The sequence below is a fragment of the Narcine bancroftii genome, chromosome 5 (assembly GCF_036971445.1).
Source record: "Narcine bancroftii isolate sNarBan1 chromosome 5, sNarBan1.hap1, whole genome shotgun sequence".
Lineage (NCBI taxonomy): Eukaryota > Metazoa > Chordata > Chondrichthyes > Torpediniformes > Narcinidae > Narcine > Narcine bancroftii.
In genome coordinates, this window is record NC_091473.1 from 108,515,025 (window position 1) to 108,533,410 (window position 18,386).

General features: G+C 36.2%; 1 protein-coding gene across 5 annotated transcripts in view; it reads left to right on the top strand.

Annotated features, from left to right (window-relative positions):
- The window catches only part of zyg11 (zyg-11 family member, cell cycle regulator), a 132,844-nt gene that overhangs the window by 46,273 nt on the left and 68,185 nt on the right, over positions 1-18,386 (top strand). For all 5 annotated transcript variants that reach the window (XR_011357860.1, XM_069938702.1, XM_069938701.1 and 2 more), the window contains exons 4-5: positions 1,611-1,776; positions 3,508-4,265. Coding sequence is in view for 4 of the 5 variants with exons in the window: in XM_069938702.1 (XP_069794803.1) it covers positions 1,611-1,776; positions 3,508-4,265 (924 nt within the window). In the remaining variant the exon portion in view is untranslated. The remainder of the gene's footprint in view (positions 1-1,610; positions 1,777-3,507; positions 4,266-18,386) is intronic.

Genomic DNA, 18,386 nt, shown 5'->3' on the forward strand with positions numbered 1-18,386 from the left:
CCTTCTGTTCAATTGGATTCTCGACTTTCTCATTGGAAGACCATAATTGGTACGAATTGGAAACAACATCTCCTCCTCACTGACTATCAACACAGGTGCAGCTCAAAGATGCATGTTTGGCCTACTCCTCTACTCCCTATACACCCATTACTGTGTGACCAGGCACAATTTCAATGCTATCTATAAATTTGCCGATGACACCACGGTTGTCGGTAGAAGTGCAATGAGGAAGTGTACAGGAGGGAAATGGATCCCCTTGTTGAGTGGTATCACACCAACAACCTTGCACTCAACATTAGCAAATCCAAGGAGATGATTGTGAACTTCAGGAGAACAGGATCTGGTCCTCATCGAGGGCTCAGTAGTGGAGATGGTCAAGAACAAATTCTTGATTGTCATCATTTCTGAGGATCTGTCTTGGAGCCTCCATATTGATGCAATCTTGAAGAAAGCTTGGCAGCGGCTATACTTTGTGAGGTGAAAGAGATTCACTATGTCACCTAAGATTCTCAAACTTGTACAGGTGTACTGTGGAGAGCATTCAAGCTGGTTGCATCACTGTCTAGTATGGAGGTGCCCATGCTCAGGACACAAAAAACTCCAGAAGGTTGTTAACTTGGCCGGTGACCTTACAGGCACCAGACCACTGCTTCGAGGATATCTACAAGAGGTGGTGTCTTAAGAAAGCAGTCTCTTAAGGACCCCCACCACCCAAGCCATGCCCTCTTCCCTCTGCTACCATTGGAGGGGGGGGGGGCGGGAAAGAGGTACAGGAGCCTAAAGATGAGCACTCAGCGGCACACAGACAGCTTCTTCCCCACTGCCATCAGATTCTTGAATGATCAATGAACCAAGGACACTGCCTTACTTTGACTTTACATGCACTATTTTGATTTTTTTGTAAAGTGGATTAAATGAATGTTTGCAAAACAACGAATTTCATGACCTGTTAATGACAATAAATTCTGATTCTGTAGTTTGTGAGTCCAATGGTTGAGTTTACTGGCTATTCAAAATTGGTATTTGATTATTTTTGCCTTGCCAAAATCACATTCCTTTTTTATACATATCAAACTTAATTATTACTTTTGGCAGTGCACATTTGTTTTGCAGAGCTTTAATAAGCTATTGTAAATATTAAAGCAAATTTTTTTGTTTCTCAAGGTTCTTGATAATCCATCTCGTATACTGTAGCCATTTGGGTATCAGAAATCTTCCTTATAGAATTCACAAATCACTGCTCAAATATTTGAAATGCAGAATAAAATTCATTCTTGGCATTTGTGTGTAGAAAAAAAAGTAAATAAATAAACGCAACAGTTATTTTTTTCAATTTATCTTGTATGCGGCATTGTTACAGAAAATTGTGACGTGGACTTTTTTTGGAGTGTAACCCCCCTCTATAATGTGAGATTTGTGTGGTGTGTGTGTGGTGTGTGTGTGGTGTGTGTGTGGTGTGTGTGTGGTGTGTGTGTGGTGTGTGTGTGGTGTGTGTGTGTGGTGTGTGTGTGGTGTGTGTGTGGTGTGTGTGTGGTGTGTGTGTGTGTATAATTAGATATATTTATAATTGTATTCAGATATTTTGTGCCATCTTTTTTTTGTACCAACAGGAAGATTTTTCTCCCCTTTCATTAACCGATCTCTGCTTAGACTATTTGAGGGTGAATTTGAGTAGGTTTTGTTGGGAAAGGACAGATGGCTCATTTTGTCTCAAGGAAGCTGTGGTGTTTCCACAAGAACTGGCAGATCGTTTGCTGCAGAAAATGTCCCTGAATGGTAAGATTTTCACTTCTAATTATGGAAGCCCCAAATAGTTGTAGATTTTGTTCATATTACGTCTGAGTTTGAAAGTTATATTTTGCCCTTTCTATTTTTGACCTCCACAAAGTTCCATCATAAATAATGACCTCTCTCTTTTGATTTTAAGTGTTCAAAGGGTTGAGTATGATCTTTCAAACCTTTCCCCATGGAATATTGTAAAGTCTGAAATGCTAGGAGGGTGAAAAAAGACATTTGCATCGAGGAATGACCTTAAGAGTTCCTTCTCTATCTTTGCCCTATCCTCTCAAATAAATGATTAGTGATCCTCTTAAACATTTGGTGGTAATTGATTTATTTTTCCCTTTTGTTAGCAAACCAGCCTGGAGCTCAGGTGAGCTGAGTTATAAAGGTCATTGCAGTGCATTAACTTATTAATTAACTTCTAGCTGTTGACTTTATCCACTGTTTTTAATTTCAGTGCATTATTTTGTTTTGATTTTATGTTCTGTTGCATCCCTGTTTATTTGACTGTTTTCCCCTCAGAGAAAAAATAGTGAGAGTGAGAAGTTAATCAAAATGGATATTGTAGTCTTGCATTTTCTTGTGGCAAGAGAAATAGTTTATGGAAGTTTATTTTTAGCTATTATCTACCCTACTGTATTTCATTAGGAATAGTGATACCCTGGAGAAAATATCTCAGTTCTACCTTGTTTAAATTATTGCTCAAAATTAGAATGTAACATTACTGTCAATTATTGATATGGATATTGTCTGCAATATTGGGTTTTTTTTTGTAAGGACTTGATAAAGTTTTATTTAAGATACATGTGTTACAATAGTTGCATGTGAAAGGTGCATGTCAGCATATTATGGTGAAGTAGTTCCTAGATAATTTTTTTGTTTAAGATTTGGTTAATAACAGTTTCCATGGAGTTCAGATTCACTTTTTACCATTGCATTTTTAAAACAAATGCTGCCCATTGGTCAGAGTGCAGATTTACTTTATTAAAGATAAATGTGATACAAATGCTGCAGTATCGCTTACTTTATCTAGTATCTCCTAAACGAACCATGAATAAAATAATAATGACTAGTTACAGAAAGAAATATTCAGGGTCAATATTGACCTGTTGCTTTGTCAGAGGGTTTCAGGAGGATTGGAGACCAGAGCAATTTAATTGAGGAATTCTAGAGTTCAGGCAGTTAAAGGTACAAATACCAACACTGAGATTGAGGATGAGCAAGAGGTCCAAGTTGGAGAGATGATGATATCCGTTACGGGGCTGGATGAGATTGGAGGTACTGGTATTTAAGAGAGAGACCACAAAGAGATTGAAACCAAGGGAAAGAACTTTAATGCAGAGGTAGGACTTCACTCCTGCAAGCTTGCAAGATATTTGCATGCTTTTTTTTGAGAATAATTTAAATGCTTTATGATACATTTGCCACTTAAAATGTGGCTATTGCAATCATACCATTTTATGATAATTTATGCTACTTTAGATAGAAGACTTTCTATTGTTATAAAAGTTTCTTAATGCACTGATGAATTACCACTTTGAATTGTTTACCCTGACATCTCTTGCTTCAAGCATTGAAAACAATTTAAATTTGTATAGGTCAAGAAACGCAAGTTTGTATTGTTTGCGCTTATTCTTTCTTTAATAATGACATAATAGCAACAAAATTAATAAAGCTGCATCAGATCACAATCCACACTTTATTCCTCTTATTCTTTTGAAACAGGTGTACTTAACGAAAAGACAGTGGGAATTTTCCGCAGGAATGATCTGCTGCGCTTGAAGCGTGCTTGTATTCGAAATGCTAAACTGTCAGCAGTTGCATTCAGGAAAGCATTCTGCCACCACAAGCTCATAGATCTGGATGCTTCTGGTGTGAATGCAGACATCACAATAACGGATATAGTAAATGCACTCGTCACAAACAAATGGAATCAACAGTACTTGCAGTGTCTTTTGCTGAATTCATTAACACTGTCTCTCGAAGACCCTTATGAGCGATGTTTCAGCCAGCTGACTGGCCTGCGTGTTTTAAGTGTTACCAATGTTCTCTTTTACAATGACGATCTTAGAGATGTCACTTCTCTTCCAAAATTGGAAAGTTTAGATATTTCAAACACTTCAGTTACTGACATCACACCACTTCTGACCTGCAAAGACAGACTTAAATCTTTGACCATGCATCACCTCAAATGCCTAAAAATGACAACTACACAAATTTTAGAAATCATTAAGGAACTAGAGCTCCTGCAGCACCTGGACATCTCTGATGATAAGCAGTTTACCTCTGATATTGCACTTCGTTTACTGCAACTGTCTGGCATACTACCTAACCTCCGATCTCTGGATATATCGGGCAGGAAGCACATCACAGATAAGGCTGCTCAGGCATTTGTTAAGCATCGGCCAACAATGCAATTTATGGGGTTACTTGCTACGGATGCTGGCTACTCTGAGTTTCTTTCTGGAGAAGGAAATTTAAAGGTTAGTTTCCTTTATTTATAAGAACACAATGTTGGTGTCATGCTTGGAAATATATTGCCATCTATATTTTTATTTTCAGTTTCTTAATCTTCCCTTGTACAAAACTCAATAGGGACACTAATTGGTGCCAATTTAATCAATCAATAATCATAATGATGGGTGATTTTACAGAAGTTTATAAAATCATGAGAGACCTGTATTAAGTGAATATTAACAATCTTTTTTTTCAAAATTGGAGGGGATAGGTTTAAGGGGAGAGATTTGCGCGACCTGAGGGTCAACTTTTTCCACTCTGATAATGATCCCTGTTTGGAAAGAACATTCAGAGGACACAGTAGAAATGGGCACAATTTTGATATTTAGAAGACATTTAGACAGATTTGTGGATAGGAAAGGCTGGGAAATACATGTACCAAATACAGGCAAAGAAGACTTGACTGTGATGCATACCTGATAGGCATGGATGAGTTGAGCTGGAGGACCTATCCATACTCTGATTCTTGTATCAGATTTTTTTTTAAACAATTGGCTAGAAAAAATAAATTGGTCCCTTTTTTTAAATTAATAAAGTGCCTTCAATTTATTGCAATGTCCCAAAAGTGTTTTATCAGGAGGTTGACAAGCAAATATGGCTCACTTAGGGCCATGACAAAAAAAATGGTGATCAATGCACGGGACTTTATCATCGGCATGTAAAGAATTTGAAGAAATTGTTTTTATTAACTTTTGAATGCATTTTAATAATTTCATGTGCTAAAGTAGGTTGATTTGTGTTTAGTTTGAATAATCTTTTTTCCAAACAAAGAGATGCAAATTTATGGATTACCTGGTGACTCAATTAATTTATTCCATCTCATTTGGTCTTTTTACCATGAATAGTACAAGCTACCAAAGTAATTTGTAGATGGACTAGGACTACATAGAAAATGTATTGCACACCCAAAAATAATGAAATGTGCTTTTTGCTTGACAAAATCCAACATCAGATTTTATGTACATAAAGGTAGTATGGTTAGTGTAGTGCGACACTATTATAATGCCAGCGACCCAGGTTAGAATCTGGTGCTGTCTTTAAGGAGTTCTGTGTCTGCATGGGTTTTCCTCAGGTGCTCCAGTTTCCTCCCAACCTTAAATGTTCAGGTTGGTTGGTGTATTTGGGCAGCACTGGTTCATGGGCTGGAAGATCCTGTTACTGTACTGGGCATCTAATTTAAAATTATAAGGGATAAAGTGTAACTAGAAAAAAAAGGGCTCTCATGGAATCAATATGGCACAGGAGATGGGCAAGGTCCTCAACAAGTACTTTTTTAAAAAACTGCTGAGAAAGACACAAGGACTTGGTGACGGGGCAGTCAATGGTAGTGTCTTGAGGTTAGTTAGAATTATAGTTGAGATGCTAAAGGTCCTGATGTATATGAAGGAAGACAAATATCATGGACTTGATCAGATATGTCCAAGGACACTGGGAAGCCTGAGAGGAAATTGCAGGTGCCTTGGCTAAGATTTATGGGCCATCATTTTACAGGGGAAGTGTCAGAAGACTGGAGGGACAAGGCAGATTAGGGATAGTGAGCATGGTTTGTAACTGGGAGGTCCTGCCTCTCAAATCTGAGGTTTTATTTTGAAGATGTGACCAAGAAAGTTGAGGGGGAAAGGTAGAGATGTATATATGGATTTTAACAAGGTAATTGATAACATTCCACATGGCTGTTCTTGAAAATTAGATCACATGAAATCCAAGGTGAGATAGTAGAATGGACAGAAAATTTAGCTTCATTGTGGGGAGAAAAAAAAGGTATTGATGGAAGGTTTTGTTTACAATGATGTAGATGAAAACGTACATGGCAGGATAAACATGTTTGTGGATAACTATCAAGTGTCTGATATTGTAGATTGTGAATTCACTTGGCAAAGATTGCAGCAGGATCTTGATTGGTTGGGAAGATGGGCAGAGGAATGTTTGATGGAATTTAATGCAGAGAAATGTGAGCTGTTGCATTCTGGGAGGCCTAACATTGGTAGGATGTCCACAGTGAATGATAGGGATCAGGGCAGCATTGTAGAGCAGAGGGATCTAGGAGCACAGGTACACAATAGTACCTTGAAAGTGTGTAACAGTTGGATAGGGTGCTCAAAAAGGCTTTTGGCACATTGGTCTTCATCAGTCAGAGTATTAAGAATAGAAGTTGGGAGGACCTGTTGCAGTTGTACAAAACAGTGGTGAGGGCCCATTTGGAGCATTGTGTTTAGTTATGGCCACCACAAAATAGGAAAGATGTTGTCAAGCTGGAGAGGGTACAGAGATAATTGCGAGGATGTTGCCAAGACTTGCAGGCCTGAACTCTGAGGAGAGGTTGAGCAAGCTCGAACTTTATTCTTAGGAGCACAAGAGAATGAGGGGTGATCTCTTGGAGGTATATAAAATCATGAGAGGACTAGATTGAGAGTCTTTTATCCAGAGTAATGAGAGGATGTAGATTGAAGGTGAAGGGACAAGACATTTAACAGGAACCTGAGGGGTATATTTTCTAAAAAGGGTGGTGGATGTATGGAATAGTTCCTGGAAAAAAAATTGGACAGATGCATGAATGGGTTAAGATGGATATGACCAAATGCAGGGAGATGGGATGAGTGTGAGTTGGACATTTTAATTAGCATGGATGAATTGGGCCAAAGGGCCTGTTTCCATGTTGTATGACTCAATAAGCTATTTTTTTTTAAAAATGACAAAGTATTTAAAAACACCCAGTGAATTTGAAAATGGTCCCTACCTGTAGTTCTTTGATTTGCCTTATGCTTGCCTAACTGAGACACAGCTTTACTGAAATGATGGGAAATGTGTAAAGATGGTAATTTTATTTCACTGACATTGCATACTGAAATTTGAAATAACTGCATCCATTTAGTTTGTAATCTGGCTGAGTCCTCTTTGGAATTCTCAGTATGTATGTTAAACTGAGTGAGGAGGAACTGAACAATATCTTTGTTAATGCTATCTGCATCCTGCTCGTGCTTTGCATGAGCTTATGCTTGGCATATTAAATCTCTCATCACTGTCTCCAGAATCCTCGTATTTGACCATAAGAGATATAGGAGCAGAAGTGGGCCATTCAGCCTGTTGAGTTCACTCTGCCATTCCATCATGAGCTGATCCCTTCTCCCACTCAACCCCACCCCGTGCCGTCTTATAACGTTTGCTACCCTGACTATGCAGATACCTACCAATCTCTGCCTTAAATACACCCAACAACCTGGCCTCTGTATCCACCCATGGTATCAAATTCTAGAGGTTCATCACTCTGCTGTTAAAGAAATTAATCTGTGTTAATCCTGAAGTTGCGTGCTCTTGTCCTAGACTCCCTTACTAGGGGCTCTGTCGAGGCCTTTTAACATTTCAAATGCTTCTGTGAGGTCCCCCCTCATTTTTCTGAACTCCAAGAAGTACAGTCCAAGAGCTGTCAAACATTCTTCATATGCTAATCCCTTCATTTCAGGAATTATTGTAAATCTCTCAGAATCCTCTCCAATGTAGAACATCCTTTCTTGAATAAGGCACCCAAAAACTGTAACCTGTACTCTGTGAGGCCTCATCAGTACCTTTATAAAGCCTCACATCCCTGCTCTTGCATTCTATTCCTCAAGATATGAATGGCAACATTGCATTCACCTTCTTCACCATTGAATCAACCTGGAGGTTAACCTTTAGGGTATTCTGCTCAATGTCTTCAAAATCCATTTGCACCTCCAAATTTTGAATTTTCTCCCTATTCAAATAATAGTCTGCCCTTTTATTCCTTTTACCAACGTGTATGACTTTTGAAAATTGTATTTAATTTGCTGCTTCTTTTCCCATTCTCCTAATCTCATTCTCTCTGTAGCTTCTCAGTTTCCTCCTCACTACCTGCCCCTCAATCTACCTTTGTATCAGCTGCAAACTTAGTCATAAAGCCATTTATTCCACAACCCAAATTATTAACATACAACATAATAAGAAGTGCCCCAATGCTGACCCTTAGAGAACACCACTGGTAATTGATAGACTACCAGAATAGGATCTCTTTATGCTCATTCCCTTTTTGCTGCTGATCAGCCAATGCTCTACCCATGCTAGTATCCTTCCTATAATTCCATGGGCTCACGTGTGGCACCTTGACAAAGGACTTTCGGAAGTCCCAATATACAACATCCACAGCATGTCCTTTGTCTAGCCTGCAAGTGATTTCCTCAAAAAGTTGCAGTAGGTTTCTCAGACAAGATTTTCCCTTGAGGAAACCATGCTGACTTTGACCTATCTTACTATGCACCATCCTTGACAGTTGACTCTAACAACTTCCCAACCATTGATGTTCAGCTAAGATATCAATAATTTCCTGTCTGCTGCTGTCCTCCCTTTTTAAATAACAGAGTGACCTTTGCAATTTTAAAGTTCTCTGAAACCATGCCAGAATCTTGATTCTTGGAAGATCTGTACTACTCCACAATGTTCATAGTTGCTACTTTGAGAACTCGAGGGTGCATTTCATCTGGTCTGGGAGACTTCTCTACCATTAGACCTTTGTTTTGCAATCACCTTTGCTCTGGTGATTATGACTGCACTCGCCTCTCTTCCCTTCCTTGAAAGTCTGGTATATTAATAATCCTCCACAGTGAAGACTGATGCAAAATACTCATTCTGGTCCTCTGGCATCTTCTCTCCCATTACAATTTCACCATTGTCATTTTCTAATACTCCTATATCTACTCTTGCCTTTTTTAAACTCAATTTACTTGAGGAAAAAATATTTTTTTAATCATTTTTTAGTATTTCCTATCCTCATCTTTTTCTTTTTTTTTAAAACTTTATTTAAAGATTTTATCACAGGAATAAAAAGAAAAATTACATTTAAAGAAAAGATATAAAATAAAATAATATAATTACAATACATTAATAACCTAACCCTCCTACATATAAAAGAACTAAAAAAAATCTATATATATATATATATAAAAAAAACAACCCACCCTTCCCCTCCCCCAAAATAAAGAGTGAAGAATTAGTAAAATTAACAATACTATGTATTAAAAAACACACACACAAAGAAAAAGAAAATATGACAAATAAAAATAATTTAAAAAAAAAGATTTATCAGATCTAGAATATCACATCTAGGAAGATACTTAAATCAAACTTAATTGCATATACTTAACAAATGGAGTCCACTTCAACTTATAAAAAGACATCTTATCTTGAATTGAAAAAGATATCCTTTCCATAATTAAACAAGACTTCATCTCTAAATACCACCTATCCAAAGATAGTATATTTCTATCTTTCCAAGTAGACGCTATACATTTCTTGGCCACTGCTAAAGCTAAATAGATAAAAGAAATCTGATAATCATTTAATCCTAAATAAATTAATGATTGCATATTCCCTAATAAAAATATATCAGGATCTAATACAACACATATTATATAATCTATTAAATATAGATTGAATACCTTTCCAAAACTGTTGCAATCGGTCACAGGACCAGACAGTATGTAAAAAAAAGTACTAGCTGTCTGATCACAACAAAAACAACAGTCTGACTTACTAAGACCAAATTTTAATTTTTCTGGTGTTAAATATAATTGATGTATAAAATTATAATTAATCATCGCTAATCTAGCATTAATCAATTTCCGAATACTGTTTTGACAAATTTCCATCCAAGCTTCTTCAGCTATTGTAGAACCTAAATCTTTTTCCCATTTCAACTTATCTTTATCCCAATCTTTCTTACTTTCATTTTCTTGTAAAATACAATACAAATCAGATATATACCTCTTTTCTGGTATTGAAAGTACATATTTCTCAAAACTAGTTTTGGGCAATAAAGTCATTTGCCGACCACATATCTGTTTTACAAATGATCTTAACTGATAGTACACAAATACAGAATTTCCACTAATACCAAATTTCTTTTGTAATTCCTCAAAAGAGCAGAAATGTCCTTCAAAAAAACAATCAGATAAGTTTTTTATTCCTTTCCCATTGTTTCAAAGTGATATCGGAGACCGTAAAAGGAACAAGTTGATTAATATATAATGGCAATCGCCCAGACCATTTATTTTTAAGCCCCATTTTATCAAGTTTACTCGTCTATAGATTCAATAAATGTTTCAATATTGGTACATCATAAGTTCGTAACAAATTTTTATTCCATTGAAACAAAAATTCATGTGGAGATTTTTCTAAAATAACTGCCAGTTCTATCTTTGCCCAACTGGGCGGATCCTCCATATTCATTAATGCACTAAGAAATTTAAATTGAGCTGCCTCATAATAATATTGAAAATTAGGTAATCTCAAACCTCCAAATTGAAAGTCCCACATCAACTTTTTCATTGCTACCCTCGGAAATTTTCCCTTCCATAAAAATTCTCTAACTGCTTTATATAAATCCTTAAAAAAACTTAAAAAAAATAAGGAATTGATTGAAATAAATATTGCATCCTTGTCTAGTAGACCTTGTTAAATCAAAAGATTCTGAAATCTGTCCATTAGTAGCAACTCTAGCCTTCGGACTATTATATAAAGCCTTTATCAATCCAATAAACGAAGAACCAAAACAAAATTTCTCAAGTACTTTAAATAAAAACTTCGATTCCACTCTATCAAAAGCCTTTTCTGCATCTAATGAGACCACTATTGGATAATTCATTTGAGATTTAAATTTATTTATCAAAGTAATTAGTCGCAAAATATTATCAGACGCATATCTGTTTTTTATAAATCCTGTTTGATCTTTATGTATTATTTTAGGTAAATATTGAGCCAATCTATTAGCCATAACTTTAGCTACAATTTTATAATCTACATTTAACAACGATATTGGTCGATAAGAAGAAACCTGTAAAGGATCTTTATCTTTTTTTGGTATAACCGTAATTATTGCATTAGAACAAGATTCAGGTAATTGAAATGTTTTATAAATTTGCTGTATTACATTCTTATAAATAGAAGATATATCAACATAAAAAGTTTTATAAAATTCTATAGAGAACCCGTCTTCACCGGGTGCCTTTCCATTTGGCATATCTCTTATAGCCATTTCAATTTCATTCTCTGTAAAAGATTTATCCAACTCTTCTCTATGTTCTTGATTCAACTGTGGCAAATTAATATTTTTCAAAAAAGAATCTATTGCATCTTCATTTACATCTTTACACTCAGATGTATATAATTTTTTATAAAAATTACAAAATTCCTCATTAATTTCTTTTTGTCTAAAAGTAATACCCGATTTTTTTCTAATTGCTGGTATAATCCTAGATAATTGTTCTTTTTTTAACTGCCATGATAAAACTTTGAGCTTTCTCACCCTATTCATAAAACTTGTGTTTAGTTTGATTCATTAAACATTCAAATCGATATGTTTGTAATTCATTATACTTTAATTTTAAATTAGTTAACTGGTTCTTTTGCATTTCAGTAGCATTTTTTTGAAATTCTTTTTCACTAACAGTTATCTTTTTCTCTAAATCTTCAATCTCTCTAATTCTCTTTCTTTACTTTAGATGCATAGCTAATAACTTGACCTCGTAAAAAAGCTTTTATTGCGTCCTATAAAACAAAATGACTAGAAACAGAGTTAACATTATTACTAATAAAATCCTCAATTTGTTTTTTTTAAATAACTAATAAATTCTGGTTTTTGTAATAACATAATGTTAAATCTCCATCTTGGGGTTCTCTGAACATCTTGTGAACTCTGATATTCTAATAATAATAATGAATGATCTGAGACCAACCTTGCCTTATAATCCACAGATATAACCTTATCCTGCAAATGTGTTGAAATTAAGAAATAATCAATTCTTGAAAAGGAATTATGACGTGAAGAAGAAAAAGAAAAATCTTTCTCTGTAGGATTAAGTCTTCGCCAAATATCAACTAAATTCAAGTCTTTCATCATATTAGTCACTTGTACTGCCATCTTAGATTTCTTAATTACTCTTGGATACTTGTCCAATAAAGGCTTCAATACCACATTTAAATCTCCCCCAATCATCACATTGGAATTTGTTTGTCCAAGTAATAAAGACACATCTACAATAGAAGCTGTATCTTCAACATTTGGAACATAAACATCAAGCAGAGTCCAAGCCTCATTAAGAATTGTACAATTCAGTTTTAATAATCTTCCTCCATTTTTCTCTTCATTCTGTAACTGAAATGGTAAATTCTTATGCACCAGAATTGCCACTCCTTTCGCCTTTGAATTAAATGAAGAATAGAAAACTTGTCCAACCCATTCACGTTTAAGTTTCAAATGTTCCTTAACTGTTAAATGAGTTTCCTGCAAAAAAGCCACATCAACCTTTAATTTTAAGTAAGCAAGTACTTTCTTACACTTAATAGGATTATTTAAACCCTGAACATTAAGAGAGGCAAACTTAAGTTTAGACATTACTTATAATAACACAAAGAAAAAGAGAAGGAGAAAAAAAAGAAAAGAGAAAAAAGAAAAAAAAAAGAAAAAAAAAAGAAAAATGCCCCCTTCCCTTATCCCCTCCTAAAACTACAAAAAAAAATTAAAGATAATATTAAAAAAAACTTCACTCAATCCAAAAATTTTAAAAAAAAAAGAACAGGTAGGAGGTTACAACCACCTCCTCCTGTCTCAACCGCTCAATGTGGTAACTCCCACAAAATATTGGGTGTGAGATAACTCACACGTAGCTGATGACTTCTGGAAAATGATGCCCACCCAGCTCCCTCTCCCAACTCCCGTTTCACATTAAACTATCATCATTATCTGAAATCTTCTCAGAAAAAAAAATTTTAAATCAACTTTGTCACTCCGACCACCATTGCTTCCATTTCTTCTTGGAATTCGGTTCCCATCTTGCGTTTCGACTCTCCTTGGAGACCGTGGTGGACTACATCTTTCCTGAAATTGCGTAATTGGCAATAATTGAGCAAAGTCCATGGCTTCCTTAGGATTATCAAAAAATTTTGATTGATAGCCATCTTGAAAAATCTTCAATACTGCAGGGTATCTAAATGTTGCTTTATATCCTTTTTTCCACAGGATTAAATTCACGTCGTTGAGACATAACTTCTTGACTCAAATCCGGATTAAAAAAAACACGATTGTTCTGAACCATCAAGGGAGATCTTCTTTGTTGTGTATTTCTTATAGCCACACGCAAGATTGTCTCTCTATCATAATTTAAACAATGAACCAAAACAGGTCTTGGATTTTGTCCTGAAAAAGGCTTTCTTCTCAAAGCTCTATTGGCACGTTCCAATATTAAGCCTTCCGGAAACTTATCTTGTCCTAACACTTATGGAATCCATTCAGTGAAGAATTTTCTTGGATCTGATCCTTCCATATCTTCTGGCAAACCAACAATTTTTATATTATTCCGTCAAGATTGATTCTCCAAATAATCAACCTTTTTCGCCAAACTTTTATTCTGAATTTGTAAAATTTCAATTGTTTTATTTACATCTTATATTTGGTCTCGTACCTCGACTATGCCTTGATCACAACCATCAAGTCTTTCACTCGTTTCAAGCTTAAAAGCTCCATAATCAACTATCTGTTGAGTATTAATGTCCACCAAAGTATTAAGCTTTGTTTTGACTTGAACTAAAGCCTTACCTATTTCTTGTAGAGGATAACTTAGATTCAAGATTCTTAATAAGCATATCTACTGGAATAGATTCAGGCACAGTAGGATCCTGCTGTTTCTGTGTAGCCAAAGGGTCTTCTATTTCCTTTGGTTTAACTGCTTTTCTTATAGTATGACTGCGTGTGGCAACCTCCTCAGCAGTATCTGGAGGCTGCTGGCCAAGGTTATCCTTAACCCATATTATATCAAATGCCTTCATTATATCGATGTCTGTTGAAGTCTTCATTACTGGAGGTGCATTTCGCAGCGCCACCGCTACATCAATCGGTAAGCATCTTTTCAGAGTCGGGTCTTCAGCTGGCAGCGTCCCAGCTGTTCTAGCTGTCAAAGATTCACTGACAGCGCTCACAGCGGGCGTTGATTCACGCGCACGCGCCTGGCCAGCCCTTTATTCCAAGGGCTGCCGGGCGCCATCTTTAAAGAGCCCTGCCGATAAAGAGCGGAGCTCCGTTGCTGAATCTTGTACCTCTCTTCCTGGATCCATTCCACGCTGAGTCCTGGCTTCTTGTAAACAGGTAGGCTCAGGTTACCTCGGGAAATGCAGTTTCTTAACGATCTGTTGCCTTTTTTTACTTCTTTTCAGCAGTTGTACCATTAGAAACTAATTCAACACCTCTAACTATTTCTAAACTTTTAAAAAATTTTAACGGGCACTTGTAGACAAAACAATAACAAAGAGTCAGGAGAGGACTGGAAGGCACATCTATTCCTTACGCCTTCTTGCCACACCCCCATCTTTTTCTTCTTAAGGACCTTTTTAGTTGCCTTCTACATGCTTTTAAAAGCTTCATTCCTCTATCTTCCTGTTCATTTTTTTTTCTGATTTTTTTTTTTTTTGCTTTGTCTAGTCAGCTACAGTTACCATTTTTTCATTCAAATATTTAGTTTTTGGAATCTACCTACCCTGCACCTACCTTATTTCTCGCAGAAACTTTAGCCATTGCGGCTCTTCTGTCCTCCCTGCTATTTTCCCTTTCCAATGAACTTTTGCCAGTTCCTCTCTGATACCTCTGTAGTTCCCTTTATTCCACTGATATATTAACACATCTGATATTTAGTTTCTCCCTCTCAAACTGCAGGGTGAATTCTATCATATTATGATCACTGCTCCTATGGGTTCCCTTACGTTCAGCTCCCTTATCAACTCTGGTTCATTACATGATATCCATTTCAGAATTTCCATGTCCCTGGTCGGCTCAGCTGCAAGCTTTTCTAAGAAACAATCCTGGGTGTGTTCTATAAATTCCTTCTTTTGGGAGCATTTCTAACATGATTTTACTATCTTTCCTAGCTCTCACTACAGGAAGCTCGCCTAACCCTCTGCTGCTCTACCACTGCAATTTTAATTCTTCTGGAGTCTTGATCTTGTTGACAAAACATTTTCCCCTATTCTTTGTTGACACCTGATACTAAAGCAAAGTATAGAATTACAGTAAAGGTGGACACAAGTTTGGGAGATGGGAATATGTTGAACTTGGAGGAGGAAAAAGATATTGGGGAAAAGCATGTTCCCATCTGCTTTACAACGCAATGTGGGAAGAGATCAGCAGTGGAGATGTGATGCAATAATTGTTTTGAGGACTAGTTCTGTAGTTTGTTATTTTGCAGCATGTTAAAATTGTTTCTGTTATTTTTATCTTTATTTTATATATACCTTAGTAAGTTACTGAGAGAGGGGGTTGGAACAGGGAAAGACACTCACCGATAACAACATTTGAAACAAGACAGCCTGGCACCTAATTCAAAAACATAAAACCAGTGTTATTGTTCTCAACTGAAAGACTGAAACAATGAATGTTTACTAAGGAAGACATCTGTTCAAACAGAAGGCCATCTGCCATATGATTCAGGTTTTTTGGAAATTGAACCTAAAAAAGCAATATTGAAAAAGCAAGTCATGTGATACTTGAAAAAACAGCATTTTAGTTCATGAGAAAGTCAGCTGGAGAAACAAAGTGACTTTGGGGGAAGATGGTCACTTCTACTGCTTCTCCTTGACACAGGAGAACAGTGGCCATTATAATGGACATTTTTGATTGACCCATGTTTGGGTAAAGGAAGAATATCAATCCTGCATTTAAATCGTGACCATTCTAACAGTCATTTCATTTAAGCTTTACCTGGGTTTGTGGAAGTCACGTTTCATAATCCCTATGCAAGGAAGAAAGGAATTGTGGCAAATCATTTGTATGAAAGAACATTCCTTTGAAAGCAACTTGATAAGAATCTGTGAGTTATGAGAAGTCTAATGACTCGGTCGGTGTCTCACCTACTTCATAATTACTTCTGAACATCAGTTTAAAGGTTCTGAGTTTCAACTCAAGACTAAACTTTGAATTGACTTTTCAGAATTGTGCCTAAATTAATGGCTTGGGTAATGCGCACAAACAAATTTGCACATAATTGGTGTTAAGTTTAGATTTAAGTAAGATGTTAACTATTAAAAATATTGTTTTAAGATACCATTGTCTTTGTGAATTTCTATTGCTGCTGGTCTGTGATGTAACAAATTGGGGGTTGGACCAAGATCTAACCAAAATTGGAGCTTATTGATTGAATGATTTTTTTTTATTTGTTTGGTTAAATTCCTTTTTGAAAGCGTGAGTGGAAAAACAGCAGCTATATATGTTTTTGGAATTGCCAATCTTTGCAGATTTGAAGAGGGTGACAAAGAATGAGATTTTGATTATCACTCAAAAGTTAGAATTGCGGTGGATGAAAAATAAAAATTCAGAAAGTTATAATGGAACACTATGTAAAAGAGGGGAAGTTTGGTGATGAGGAGTTCAAACAATTTTCCGAGAATAAATCCCTTGAGCAGCAGTTACAGTTGGAAAAGAATGAGGTAGAAAATACATTAGAGAGAGGGAAAGAACAAATATAGTATGAGTTGGAAAAATTTAGATTGGAGGTAAAGAAAGTAGAGAAAAAAGGGAGTTTGAAAAGAACAAAGGCAGTTTGAGCTAGTTAGGAAAAAAAATGTGGATCTGAGGAAGCAGAAAAAAGGCGTTTGAAATAGAGGAGATTCACTCCATGGTCCTCGTGAGGTTTATGAATAGTAGGAAGGTAAAGTTTTTTCCTCCATTTAATTAGACTAAGATTTATAAATACTTTCAGCATTTTGAAAAAGTTGCTGAAAGTTTAAAATGGCCAAGAAAGCATTGGTCCCTCCTGTTACAGAGTGTGATTAAAGGGAAGGCTCAGCAGGCTTACTCTTCCCTTGCAATGCAACACGCCACTGATTATGATTCTTTAAAGCAAGCTGCACTTAAGGTATATGAATTGGTCTCAGAAGATTCTAGAGAAAAATTCAGGAATTTGAGAAAATCAGTGAACCAGTCTTGTACAGATTTTGCATATGACAAACCTGTGTGCTTTGACTGAAGGTGAACATCAAAAGAGATAAATGGTGGCTATAACAGACTGAAAGAGTTGGTGATAGTTGAGAAAATTAAAAGGTGCATTCCTAATGACATAAAAGCATATTTAGATGAAAAGGGAATGGAAATTTGGCAGAATTCTGCTAAATTATCAGATGAGTATGCTTTAGCCCACAGGATTAAATTTCTACCAAGCAGAATTTTCTAAAAGGGTAATATGGAATATCCAAATAAGTTGGAAATTAAATGGGGAAGTAGTGCTAGTGGTAAAGAAGGGAAGCAAGAAAAGGAAAAACTTTAGGTTCACTTTGCCACTATTGTAAGAAACCTGGTTACGTGATAGCAAATTTTTGTGCTGAGGAAAAAGAAAACAAAGGAGGCAACACCAGATGCCTATATTCAAAGAGACAACATGTAGAAATTAAAAAGGTTCCAGACATGCTGGTAACATTAGAGAGGAATTCAAATATTTTGGGTCAGACAGTAAGGTGTCAATAAAGGAAGGTCACCACAGATGATAGTTTAAAAATCATTTGAGAATCTGGAGCCGCCCAGTCACGTGTTTTAGAGTTTGGTGATAAGACTGCCACAGGTGACATAAATTTGATTCAAGGTTTTTTGAGGTGTGGGGGTGGGGGGTGATTCAGAGTCCATTCCTCTGCACAAAATAATGTTGAAGTCTGAATTAGTTAATGGACCTGTAACGATAGGGATCAGATCAACTTTATCAATTGACAGGGTTTTGTTGTTATTAGGAAATTCTCTTGCAGAAGGTAAAGTTGTCCCTGCAGTGAAGTTAACAGATAAGCCAGTCATGGATGAGACAAAGACGGCTTCTGATGTATGTCCAGCTTGTGCAGTAATGCAGGATATGGCTAAAAAGCTTGCCAGTGAAGACAGTGCTGTACAGATTGATTTAGAAGGGACAGGAGTCTTTGATAGTGCACAACAGCACTCAGGTTGTAATGACCTGCCAAATATTTTCCAACTTAATTGGATCAGAGTTCTGATGTTAAACCTGAGAGTAAGAATTTGTCACTATCTCAAAAGGAGTTTATAGGGAGACAGAACAGAG